Source organism: Schistocerca gregaria, chromosome 7 (assembly GCF_023897955.1).
Source record: "Schistocerca gregaria isolate iqSchGreg1 chromosome 7, iqSchGreg1.2, whole genome shotgun sequence".
Taxonomy (NCBI): domain Eukaryota; kingdom Metazoa; phylum Arthropoda; class Insecta; order Orthoptera; family Acrididae; genus Schistocerca; species Schistocerca gregaria.
In genome coordinates, this window is record NC_064926.1 from 556009335 (window position 1) to 556021831 (window position 12497).

The 12497-nt window shown below is 43.8% G+C and overlaps 1 protein-coding gene across 1 annotated transcript in view; it reads right to left on the reverse strand.

Annotated features, from left to right (window-relative positions):
* The window catches only part of LOC126281857 (probable cytochrome P450 6a14), a 95670-nt gene that overhangs the window by 59740 nt on the left and 23433 nt on the right, over positions 1-12497 (reverse strand). The window contains exons 2-3 of the mRNA XM_049981119.1: positions 8658-8985; positions 1496-1733 (exon numbers count right to left, since the gene is read on the reverse strand). Coding sequence (XP_049837076.1) covers positions 1496-1733; positions 8658-8985 — 566 coding nt within the window. The remainder of the gene's footprint in view (positions 1-1495; positions 1734-8657; positions 8986-12497) is intronic.

Here is a 12497-nt window from a genome sequence, read left to right on the forward strand (position 1 = left end):
TAAAAAAATGTATTGATTTACACTACTGGCCATTAAAATTGCTACACCAAGAAGAAATCCCGATGGTAAATGGGTATTCATTGGACAAATATACTATACTAGAACTAAAATGTGATTACATTTTCACGTATTTCTGTGCATAGATCTTGAGAAATCAGTATCCAGAACAACCACCTCTGGTCGTAATAACCGCCTTGATACACCTGGGCATTGAGTCAAATAGAGCTTGGATGGCGTGTACACGTACAGCTGACCATGCACCTTCAACACGATACCACTGTTCATCAGAAGTAGTGACTGGCGTATTGTGACGAGCTAGTTGCTCCGCCAGACGTCTTCAGTTGGTGAGAGATCCGGAGCATGTGCTGGCCAGGGCAGCAGTCGAACATTTTCTGTGTCCAGAAAGGCCCTTATAGGACATGCAACATGTGGTCGTGCATTATCATCCTAAAATGTAAGGTTTCGCAGGGATCGAATGAAGGGTAGAGGCATGGGTCGGAACACATCTGAAATGTAACGTCCACTGTTCACTGTGCCGTCAATGCGAACAAGAGGTGACCGAGATGTGTAACCAATGGCACCCCATACTAACACGTCGGGTGATACGCCAGTATGGCGATCACGAATACACGCTTCCAACGTGCGTTCACTGCGATGTCGCCAAACACAGATGCGACCATCGTGATACTGTTAACAGAACCTGGATTCATCCGACAAAATGACGTTTTTCCATTAGTGCACCCACGTTCGTAGTTGAGTACACCATCGGAGGCGCTCCTGTCTGTGATGCAGCGTCAAGGGTAACCGCAGCCATGGTCTCCGAGCTGATAGTCCATGCTGCTGCAAACGTCGTCGAACTGCTCGTGCAGATGGTTGTTGTCTTGCAAACGTCCCCATCCGTTGACTCAGGGATCCAGACGTGGCTGCACGATCCGTTACAACCATTCGGATAAGATGCCTGTCATCTCGATTGCTAGTGATACGATGCCGTTGGGATCCAGCACGGCGTTCCGTATTACCCTCCTGAACCCACCTATTCCATATTCTGTTAACAGTCACTGGATCTCGACCAACGCGAGCAGCAATGTCGAGATACGATATACCGCAATCATGATAGCCCACAATCCGACCTTTATCAAGTCAGAAACGTGATGGTACACATTTCTCCGCCTTACACGAGACATCACAACAACGTTTCACCAGGCAACGTCGGTCAACTGCTGTTTGTGTATGAGATATCGGTTGGAAACTTTCTTCATGTCAGCACGTTTAGGGGTCGCCGCCGGCGCCAACCTTGTGTGAATGTTCTGAAAAGCTAATCATTTGCATATCACAGCATCTTCTTCCTGTCGGTTAAATTTCGCGTCTGTAGCCATCATCTTCGTGGTGTAGCAATTCTTATGGCCAGTAGCGTACTTACTGAGCGCCCCTATTATTACACATTCTGACAAGTGGAACATTATAGATAATATTATTAAGATAATAGGTATCCTACCTGTGTTGATATTTTGAACAGACTTGAGACCATTTAGCCTCACTTTCAGCAGCTCATTCATCATATCGTCTCGGCACAGTTTGTTGTCTCGCCTGTAGCGAAGAATGTCCAAAGCGACATCCCTGAAGAACTCGTACGTATCACGTGACAATATGTCTGGGCGCAGAACTCTGACAATGTGCGGCTGCCATAGCGATATGATGTCTGCGAAATTTTGCCACCGGTTGATAAACACAGCCTGTAAATTCAAGATTCAGTGACTCTGCCATTGTAAGAAGGCTTTCATTAGACAGCCTGCCAAAATTTCCGAACATTAGAGCATTCCAACATCGCTTACACGTATGCCATACATAGCGATGATTGATTTGCTGAACAAGCAGATTTCCATTGTATTTTGATACGCCCGATATTTCTCTACCTGTTGTCATGTACACTGTGTCCCAGTAGGAATGGTCGTTATTCAGTAATAAGACAGGAAAGATATGTCGAGGCAAAAACGTTCAGTAAAACAACAGCTCTATAATACATACCTTTGAGAGCTATGAGTACTTGTTCAGTGGAAGAGTAGCGAAGATGGAGAAGTGCTCACAGCTCTTAAGGCATGCACTTTAGAGCCCACTTTTCCCAGACACCTTTTTTCCTGTTTTTATCTATACTAACACCTCTAAAAAAGTGGAAAGCTAAGAGATTACAGTAGAAGAGATGTGTTTCACTGTACCAAAGATGAAGAAGTGTTCAGATCTCTTAAGGTATTCGTTTTAGAGCCCATGTTTACTAGGTTTTGTTGGTTGGAAAGATAGTTCCATTAACGTCCCTTAATACTAACCATTCCTCCTGGGATAATCTACATACATTTCTTGATAATTGGGTTATAATGAAAGCTGCATACTATTTCATTTTTGAAAACAAGGAAAAATATTTTCTGATTTACAGGCAAAAAAGTAATGTAGCACATGAATAAGATTCAATACATTATGTAGATTGTTCTGATTGATAAAAACTTGAATGAGAATAGTAATATTACTGAGGATCTCAGGAATCGAAGTTGTAAACTTGTGCTCTTTGTTTTTGAAACAAACAAATCAATGTCTTAATAATTGTGAAGTGTTTTCATTCACTATCATCTAGTGGTCCAATTTTCTGGTGTGACTCATGACTTGGAAAGTACTGACTGACCAAAAACGAGCAGTGAGAATAAAATGTGATGTTCACTCATCGGTTAGTCTCATGTTCTATGGATCATCTGCACGATAAATCGTAATGACGGAGGACAGGTCATTTTATATTCACAAATTATTTTGTAAATATGCGTACATGGTGATAACTGAGAAGGTCTGTGTGTGTGTGTGTGTGTGTGTGTGTGTGTGTGTGTGTGTGTGTGTGTGCTTGATTTTTAGTAAAAATTAAAGAATACAGATATGAGTACCTATCACAATGATAGACACTCTTCTACGGAATACAAGAAGTTGTCAAGGAGAAACTTCATCACTTCATTTTCAAATTTTACTTTGCTGCCTGTCAGACATTTTATAACATTAGGCAAGTGATTAAATATTGTCGCTGCATCATTGTGCATCCACTTCCGTGTTTCAGGCAACTTAATATGGCGTGTTGTACTTATGTACACTCCTGGAAATGGAAAAAAGAACACATTGACACCGGTGTGTCAGACCCACCATACTTGCTCCGGACACTGCAAGAGGGCTGTAAAAGCAATGATCACACGCACGGCACAGCGGACACACCAGGAACCGCGGCGTTGGCCGTCGAATGGCGCTAGCTGCGCAGCATTTGTGCACCGCCGCCGTCAGTGTCAGCCAGTTTGCCGTGGCATACGGAGCTCCATCGCAGTCTTTAACACTAGTAGCATGCCGCGACAGCGTGGACGTGAACCGTATGTGCAGTTCACGGACTTTGAGCGAGGGCGTATTGTGGGCATGCGGGAGGCCGGGTGGACGTACCGCCGAATTGCTCAACACGTGGGGAGTGAGGTCTCCACAGTACATCTATGTTCTCGCCAGTGGTCGGCGGGAGGTGCACGTGCCCGTCGACCTGGGACCGGACCGCAGCGACGCACGGATGCACGCCAAGACCGTAGGATCCTACGCAGTGCCGTAGGTGACCTCACCGCCACTTCCCAGCAAATTAGGGACACTGTTGCTCCTGGGGTTTCGGCGAGGACCGTTCGCAACCGTCTCCGTGAAGCTGGGCTACGGTCCCGCACACCGTTAGGCCGTCTTCCGCTCACGCCCCAACATCGTGCAGCCCGCCTTCAGTGGTGTCGCGACAGGCGTGAATGGAGGGACAAATGGAGACGTGTCGTCTTCAGCGATGAGAGTCGCTTCTGCCTTGGTGCCAATGATGGTCGTATGCGTGTTTGGCGCCGTGCAGGTGAGCGCCACAATCAGGGCTGCATACGACCGAGGCACACAGGTTCAACACCCGGCATCATGGTGTGGGGAGCGATCTCCTACACTGGCCGTACACCTCTGGTGATCGTCGAGCGGACACTGAATAGTGCACAGTACATCCAAACCGTCATCGAACCCATCGTTCTACCATTCCTAGACCGGCAAGGGAACTTGCTGTTCCAACAGGACAATGCGCGTCCGCATGTATCCCTTGTCACCCAACGTGCTCTAGAAGGTGTAAGTCAACTACCCTGGCCAGCAAGATCACCGGATCTGTCCCCCATTGAGCATGTTTGGGACTGGATGAAGCGTCGTCTCACGCGGTCTGCACGTCCAGCACGAACGCTGGTCCAACTGAGGCGCCAGGTGGAAATGGCATGGCAAGCCGTTCCACAGGACTACATCCAGCATCTCTACGATCGTCTCCATGGGAGAATAGCAGCCTGCATTGCTGCAAAAGGTGGATATACACTGTAGTAGTGCCGACATTGTGCATGCTCTGTTGTCTGAGTCTATGTGCCTGTGGTTCTGTCAGTGTGATCATGTGATGTATCTGACCCCAGGAATGTGTCAATAAAGTTTCCCCTTCCTGGGACAATTAATTCACGGTGTTCTTATTTCAATTTCCAGGAGTGTAGATCATTGTTCCTTTTGAAGTGCAGTGGGTTGTTTACAACATACTTCATGGGGGAATAAACACACTGTCAAGCAGCAGCTAAAACACATATCTCTTTAAACACATTACTACAAGATGATCGTGGGTGAGCAGTACATATCATTCCTACAGCACGCTTTTTGAGAAATGTAGACTTTCTTTCTTAAAGACGAGTTACCCTAGAACACTAATCCACATGACGCTATAGAATGAAAATCTGAGAAACATGTCCACTTACTGATTTGTCTCTGTCAAAGATCTATAATGATTCAAAGTGTAAAGGTCCTGAACTAAGTTGTTTTAGGAGTTCCAAAATGTGTTTTTTTTTCAGTTTAAACTGTCATCAGTATGGACACTTAAGAATTCTAAAGATCTATTATTACCTCGTGAACAATTCTTCAAAGAATTTGGCATTTTAACTACTCTTTCCGCTATTTATATTCATTTATGACATTACTTATAGATAACTGATGACCACTTGCATGTACTGGAGTGCCGGCTTCGCTTTTTCGTGACTAACAACAGCGTAAAATGGTCGCACATATTCCTCGTGGGTTACCAATTACCACCATGCGAAATAACTCACGAATGGTCCCCATAGAGCCTCTGCTTGTCTCCTAACAGCGACTGTTGGTATTTTAGTGCCAATGAAGTCTGAGAAGTTTACCGTCGCTGGTCTTATGAAGCTGTAAGAAGCACAATATGTCGATGTACCCACTGCTCAGATAAATTTGTCTACCACTCGAAGAGTTACACTGCTTCTCTATATTTTAGTGTCCTACGATTTTAATAAGATGACATGGCAGCAGGCCAGAAGAATTTTAATGAGACTAACAAGGTACATACTTAGTATGAAAGTGGTACCGTGTAGAAGCATGAGATATCGAGAATTCGTCTGTTAGTGGTGAAATGTGTTAGGACGGTGCGTAAGCTCAAGTCGTTTTCACTTTGCATTTGTTATTCCGGTTTCTACCCGCCAGGGTAGCAGAGAGCGCTAATGCGCTGCTTCCTGGACTCGGGTAGGCGCGCCAGCCCTGGATCGAATCTGCCCGGCGGATTAACGACGAGGGCCGGTCAGCCAGCCAGCCTGGAAGTGGTTTTTAGGCGGTTTTACACACCTCGCTAGGTACACACCGGGCTGGTCCCCACGTTCCGCCCCATTTACACGACTCGCAGACGGAGAGGCTCCATCCCAGCCGCACGACGACTATCGCAGTCTACTTCACCCCCCTCCCCGCCACCCCATACCCCCCCCCCCCCCCCCCCCCGGGAACCTCTGACACCATACTAGTGTATCCCCTATGTTTGCGTGGTAGAGTAATGGTGGTATACGCGTACGTGGAGAACTTGTTTCCGCAGCAAGCGCCGACATAGTGTAACTGAGGCAGAACAAGGAGAACCAGCCCGCATTTGCCGAGACAGATGGAAAACCGCCTAAAAGCCGTCCACAGACTGGCCGGTTCACCGGACCTCGACACAAATCCGCCGGGCGGATTCGTGCCAGGGACCAGGCACTCCTTCCCGCCCGGAATGTACACGACGAGTGGAGCTTTGAACGCTAGAAAATGGAGTACCAAGTGGAGAAATCAAAACACTTCCGCCTTATTCTACTGTCTGAGTTCAGTGGAGGGGTGACAGCAGCGGAGGCAGGCAGAAATACGTGCGCGATGTATGGGGATAATGCAGATGGAAGTTCTTCTTTTGAGGAGGACCGTTTTGACATCAGTAACTCTCCACGGAAGGTCTTGGGGGTCAGATGGAAATCGTTTAAACGCATTAGTCCACAGTGGTCCACGTCAGTGTAGTCGAGAACTGGCAAGTGTGAAGGACAGTGATAATTTCATCAAAGCGCGACATGTGCATGCGATGGGGAAGATTCTGAAATCAGGGGTGTGAGCTACCAGATGCTCTAAGCCAAAATCACAAAAATCAGCAGGTGGGACATATGTGCATCTCCGCTTGCTCTTCATCAATTGGCTCGTGAACAACACCGATCATTCCTACCCTGCTTCGTTAATGATGACCAGAAATGGTGTCTCTGTGCTAGCTTAAGGAAAAGAAAGCAATGGTTGAGACCAAGCAATGAAGTAACTCTCCAGACTAAGACCTGTACACATCCCCAAAAGAAAGTGTTGTACAGCTGGTGCTGCAGCGACGGTGTGGTGTACACTACGAATTGCTTCCCCGAGGTATAACCATCACTTCTGACATTTGCTATGGACAACTGAAACGTCTTTGCAGACGCAATACATGGATAACGACCAGCAAGACTGCGTGAAGTGACGCTACTCAAGAATAAAGCCGTCGGCACACGGAACGTCAACGTTGAGCGTGCCAAGTTGAACGTGCTGCTGAACGCTCAGGAACGATGCGACTCGTGCACACGGCACGTGGGCCCCAACGTGGTATACGCGATCGCAACGCACTCCAGCTGCAGTTGAGGGATGTTTCTAGTTCGTAAATCACACTGTTTACTCAACAGGCGCGCGTAGAATTCCCACGTTAGGTGTATTAAAACGCACATTTCCTCCATCGTCCACGAAAAGGAAAGTACAATGTCCAGTCAATAAGGACACAGGCTTATAAACGTTCCATTGCAAACGGTGAGGTACAAATTTGGAATGCTTCTCCGCATAAGATAAACATTATTTCATCATTCCCACATCTTAGTAAGACCCCAAGGCCAGTCTTACGTGATCACTGTTCCTACCCAGTAGCAGAATCTTTGCAACATGTGAATTACGAAGCGTAACAGAAAAAGGATCAAAATATGTTCATACAAGTACTGCTAGCTGTCCTGTAGATTAAGCCAATCGAACAAAGTCATCCCTCAAAAAGAGGTGAACCTATATTTACATAACATCAAATATTGTAGCATATACTTATATTAAAATAATAATAAAGTATCAGAAAAACGCAAATGTTAGGAAAACATTTGGTGGTATGAAGACGCGAACCACCGCCATTCCAAAAAACTAATCTCTGTACAACGACGCCACTCATTACGCTTTTTTTAAATCTCATTTTGTTCGCTTTCGTTCGTTGCATCTGCTCTGGACGGACGTCGTAAGCCATCCATTCAAGTTCGTTGTTGATCGATTAACTATGTTCTTTTTTGTTACAGAGGGGAGCTAACCCTCTGACCGAACACGCTGTGCTACCGTGCATGCATCTAAACGAACAACAAGGCCCTTGTGGTTGATCATATTATGTTACATCCTGCTGAAAACGATAGATAACTATGTTACTAATTGAAATTTAATTATAACAAATTGTACCAAGAATAATGCGTTTTGGGCGGATCTTTATTGTGTCGCTGCCTTCAAATAGCCTACTCTCATAATATGCAAGTTGCATAATTATTTTGCTACGAATATGATGTTTCTCATTATTTTATTGGTACGAATCACACAATTAAGAACGGGTTTTCCAGTGATTCACAATTTGCTGGTGCTCAGAAACGGCATATATACATGTAGGTTTGAAATGAATGCCAATATGGCGCCTCACAACTCTGTACTGAAGGGAGCCGGGGTGCGTGTGACGTAGGTGGCGTTGTGCCATCTCATTGGTCAACGCTCAGACGCACGCTCAGAGTATCTGGCTTGCCAGATATTGCTCTGCACGTTCGGAAAGATTCCCGAACGTGCTATTCCACGCTATGACGTCAGAAACTCGGCACGCTCATCGCTCAACGTTCGGTTGCACGGTCCGTGTGCCGACAGCTTAAGGCCCTCTCGCATTCCGCTAAACTGACAAAAAACGCTCTTGCCTCTCATACTTTCACCTCTTCCCCTCTCTATAGAACAACCTTCGAGGAACTTCCTTTCCGGATAAAAATGCGCTCCACGCCAATTCTACAGTCGCGAAATCGAGAAGTTGTCCCAGTGTTGGAAGGCTGTGGCAAATAGTGGAGGAGAAAATATAGCTCATGAGTAAAATCTCTATATGTTGTGTTTATCAAACTTACGGAAAACCGCTCCGAACTTATGCACCAACCCATACTTCATAATGTGTGATTATTTACACTTTTGCCAGTTACCGGAGGACATCACGCTTCCTCTCCGTGAAACGTGAGGAGTTCCGTCGTACTTACCTCGTGTGATAACAGGAGGAACTTTGAGCGCGGGTCATCGATGGCACCGCATTCGATGCCGAAGGCGCAGCAACCTATAGCATCGGTGGCGAACCGCGAACAGACGCACATGAGGTCCAAGTCTCTCCAGCCGACGTCTTCTATCCGCTGCGACAGCGCGTTCTGCATGCGTAGGCCGCACTCTTCCAGTAGGAACGACACCTTACGCGTCTTCTCCGGTACGAAGGCCTTCGTTAGATGTCCCATGATCTCGCGCCAGTGGCAGTCATCAGCATCCAACAGGTTCCTCGAAATGGGATCCATAGCATTGCCCTTTATATGGGCGCCCCTGTGTGACAGTAAACGAGAGTGAACTATTACGCACAATGGCATTGCTTTAAATACAGAATATAAGACGACATAGCTACACGTGTAATATCGAGTGTGACTCAGGAAGTCCTTTCTGGAAGTATTTGTATCGAGTGTAGCTATGTAAGGAAGTGAAATATGGACGAGAAATAGTTTAGACAAGAAGAGAATAGAAGCTTTCGAAATGTGGTGCTACAGAAGAATGCTTAAGATTAGATGGGTATATCATGTAACTAATGAGGAGGTACTGAATAGAACTGGGGAGAAGAGGAATCTGTGACGCAACTTGACCAGAAGAAGGGATCGGTTGGTAGGGCACGATCTATGGCATCAAGGGGTCACCAATTTAGTATTGGGGGGCAGCGTGGAGGGTAAAAATTGTAGAGGGAGACCAAGAGATGAATACACAAGGATGTAGGTTGCAGTCGGTAATTCGAGATGAACAAGCTTTCACAGGATAGAATAGCATGGAGAGCTGCATCATACCAGTTTCTGGACTGAAGACCACAACAACAAACAACAACATGTTTGAGGAATCCATGGTGACTTTTACAGAGGAGATTTCCGCTCTCCAAGAACGTCATAATTCTTGTGCGTAAAACATGTGCTATAATTCTACAAGAAATCGACTTCAACGATATGTGCCTATAATTGTGTACGTCTATCTTGCGGCCCTTTTGATAAAGTGAATTACCTGCACTTTTTTTCCAGGCGCTAGATACCCTCCGTGACTCCAGCAGTCTAATGCTGCTACAAAAGCTATTTCGCATAATCTTTGTAGAATTTTGAAGGTATCTCGTCTGGAGCTGATCCTTTTCCGCTACTAAGCGAAAGCAGTTGCTTTCGTATTCCGCGATCGGTTATCTCTATATTTGCTGTGTCGACGCTCTTACGATGATTGAAAGGGGGTATCGCGTAACAATCTTCCGCGGTGAAACAATTTCGGAAGAGCAAACTCAGTATTTCGGCATCTCTCTGTTATCTTCCGTTTCGGTGCTAGTTTGGTGACTGACAAAGGAACAATTGTCATTTGCCGACCTTTATGAAACCTGGCGGATTTGTAGAGGGAGCAAAATAGGGTAATGTATATTTTTTGTTTGCACAAAATTGCACTGTTAAGAGGTCAAACACATCCAGAAAGGTATCTTGACGTTGTAAGTTTAGAAGGAATGTCTTCGAAACAATGATACATGAAAAACATTTTTCATATAATAATTGATACGAAATTAATGTTCTTGAGAACACTACAATCAATTTCTGTCATAATTTGAAATTTTACACAATACCCCACCACCATTAATTAAGTTAAAAGAATGAGAACTTTTTTTCTGAAGCACCATTTTTGGAAAATAAGCAGTACACGATGTCCTGTCGGAGTATTTTCAACACACGCAATTAAAACATCTAAAAATTCGTAACTTATTTACTTTACACACTTTTTTTGCCTTTTGAATTGTTATTTTAAGTTTTACATTCTTCTCTTTTAGTTTACCGTTTCACGTTCAAGTATTTTATGAATTGAAAACATTGAATTACTCAATACTGTGATAGATAATAATTAAAATGACGAAAATCTGTAAGGAAACGCTGAAATCATAACCTTTATTTTACAACATGCACATATAATGAACGAAAATCCTTCATGTAATATACGCGACAGAGAAGAGAACATAGAATAAAATTCGGCACGATCTTAAACTGTCACGAATAATCCCCTAGATATCCTGACTTGTATCAGGCATATTTTACTGTTTTGGCAACCCTTGGCGAAAGGATCTGATTATGTACTAGTGACTGCAGCTTGATTATATTGTTTCTTTTGACTGTATTGTATTGACGTATTGACATCATAATCATTGAACAGAACTAGATCTGAAAGTCTTTCCACAAAGTTCTTCCAACATCGAAAGCTGTATACGTGTCACCGCTGTGCTGCCTAGCTCTTTGGGGTCACCAAATGAACAAGTTTCTTGCCGTCAGGTACAATGGTCAATAGGCTTCTTCCGCACTGGCCATCGCAAGAACCTATCAATGTCACAGGTATTTCTCTCTCTCTGGGAAATGAAACATCTTTCAAATATCCTCTGACCTTGTCAGACGTTTGTTTACCAGATAACCATGCTGTCACAGTGACATTTGAGGCTTCAAAACGAGATTCACGATTTCCCGGTCCAAACTCACCATTAGTTTCTTTTAATACTGCGAAAAGCCGTGTGCTCAGTGTGAAAAATACAGTTTTGAGCGTCGTACCCGAGGACGAGAAACATCTGGTGATTTCAAAGGTTTCGGTGTCACGGGTACAGCCGTGGAATGTACACAACTTTCTCCATCTACATCTATCTGATTACTCTGCTAATCACAATAAAGTGCCTGCTTCCGATGCTGGAAAGAACACTGTGAGAAGATTTTCAGATCTAGTTCTGTTGAATGACTATGATGTGAGTCTCCACTTGTGAAGCAATACCATTGAGCTACAACCACTAGTACTTAATCATTCCTCTTCTCCATGTCTTACGAATGTACTGAAATACACGTGATGCAAGTCAGGGCGTTTAGACACTCACTTGCGACGATTTTAAATCCTGCTGAATTATGTTTTATAGTGTCTACTCCGCCATGTATATTACGAGAAGAAATTTCGTTCATTTCATGTGTGCGGTGCAAAAAAACTTTGTTTCAAACATTTCCTTGCAGATAATCCATTACGGTAGTAATATTTTCTATCACAATAACGAGTTACTTATTATTTTCAATTAAAGGTAAAGCAGAAAAAAACACATGACTGTAAAACGTAAAATAATAATGTAAAACACAAAATAAATATTAGCAAAATAAATAATTAGAATAGTAATGAATGTTTAGATATTTTAATTAGATATGTTGGAAACACTCCGACAGCACGTCGTTTACTGCTTATTTTCCAAGAACGGTATTTCAGAAAGCATCTTTATTAGACAGGGATGTATATGAGTTGAAAGCTTCTTTAATTACATCAGGTTATCTTCCATTAGGAAAGCGGATACACTTAGTTACTGTGATATGATTTATAAGTTATAGAGCGCAGCAATCAGTGGTCCATTTGTTACGTTTTATTTGGCAAATGCAGATTTCGGCTAGTACCTAGCCACTGTCAATGCACTATTTTCTAGTAGTTCCCTGATGTTCGAGTGTCCGTCACAGTTCTTTGAATACTACCTGAACAACAGGGAACTGACATGCATCAAGACTAGAAAATAGTGCATTGATAATGGCTAGACACTAGCCGAAATTTGGATTTGCCAAATAAAAACTGCAAAAAAAAGGACGACTTATAGCTACGCTATACAAATTATAAAACTAATTACATATCAGGAAAAAATTGATATAACATCGATTATGAGATATTTCCTCTGAACAAAAATGTGAGATTAACTTTCGGCATATTTTTTACACTAAAAACTGAAATATGATAGATACAAAAAAATATACGTTTTGCACTTTTTGAGCCCTCTA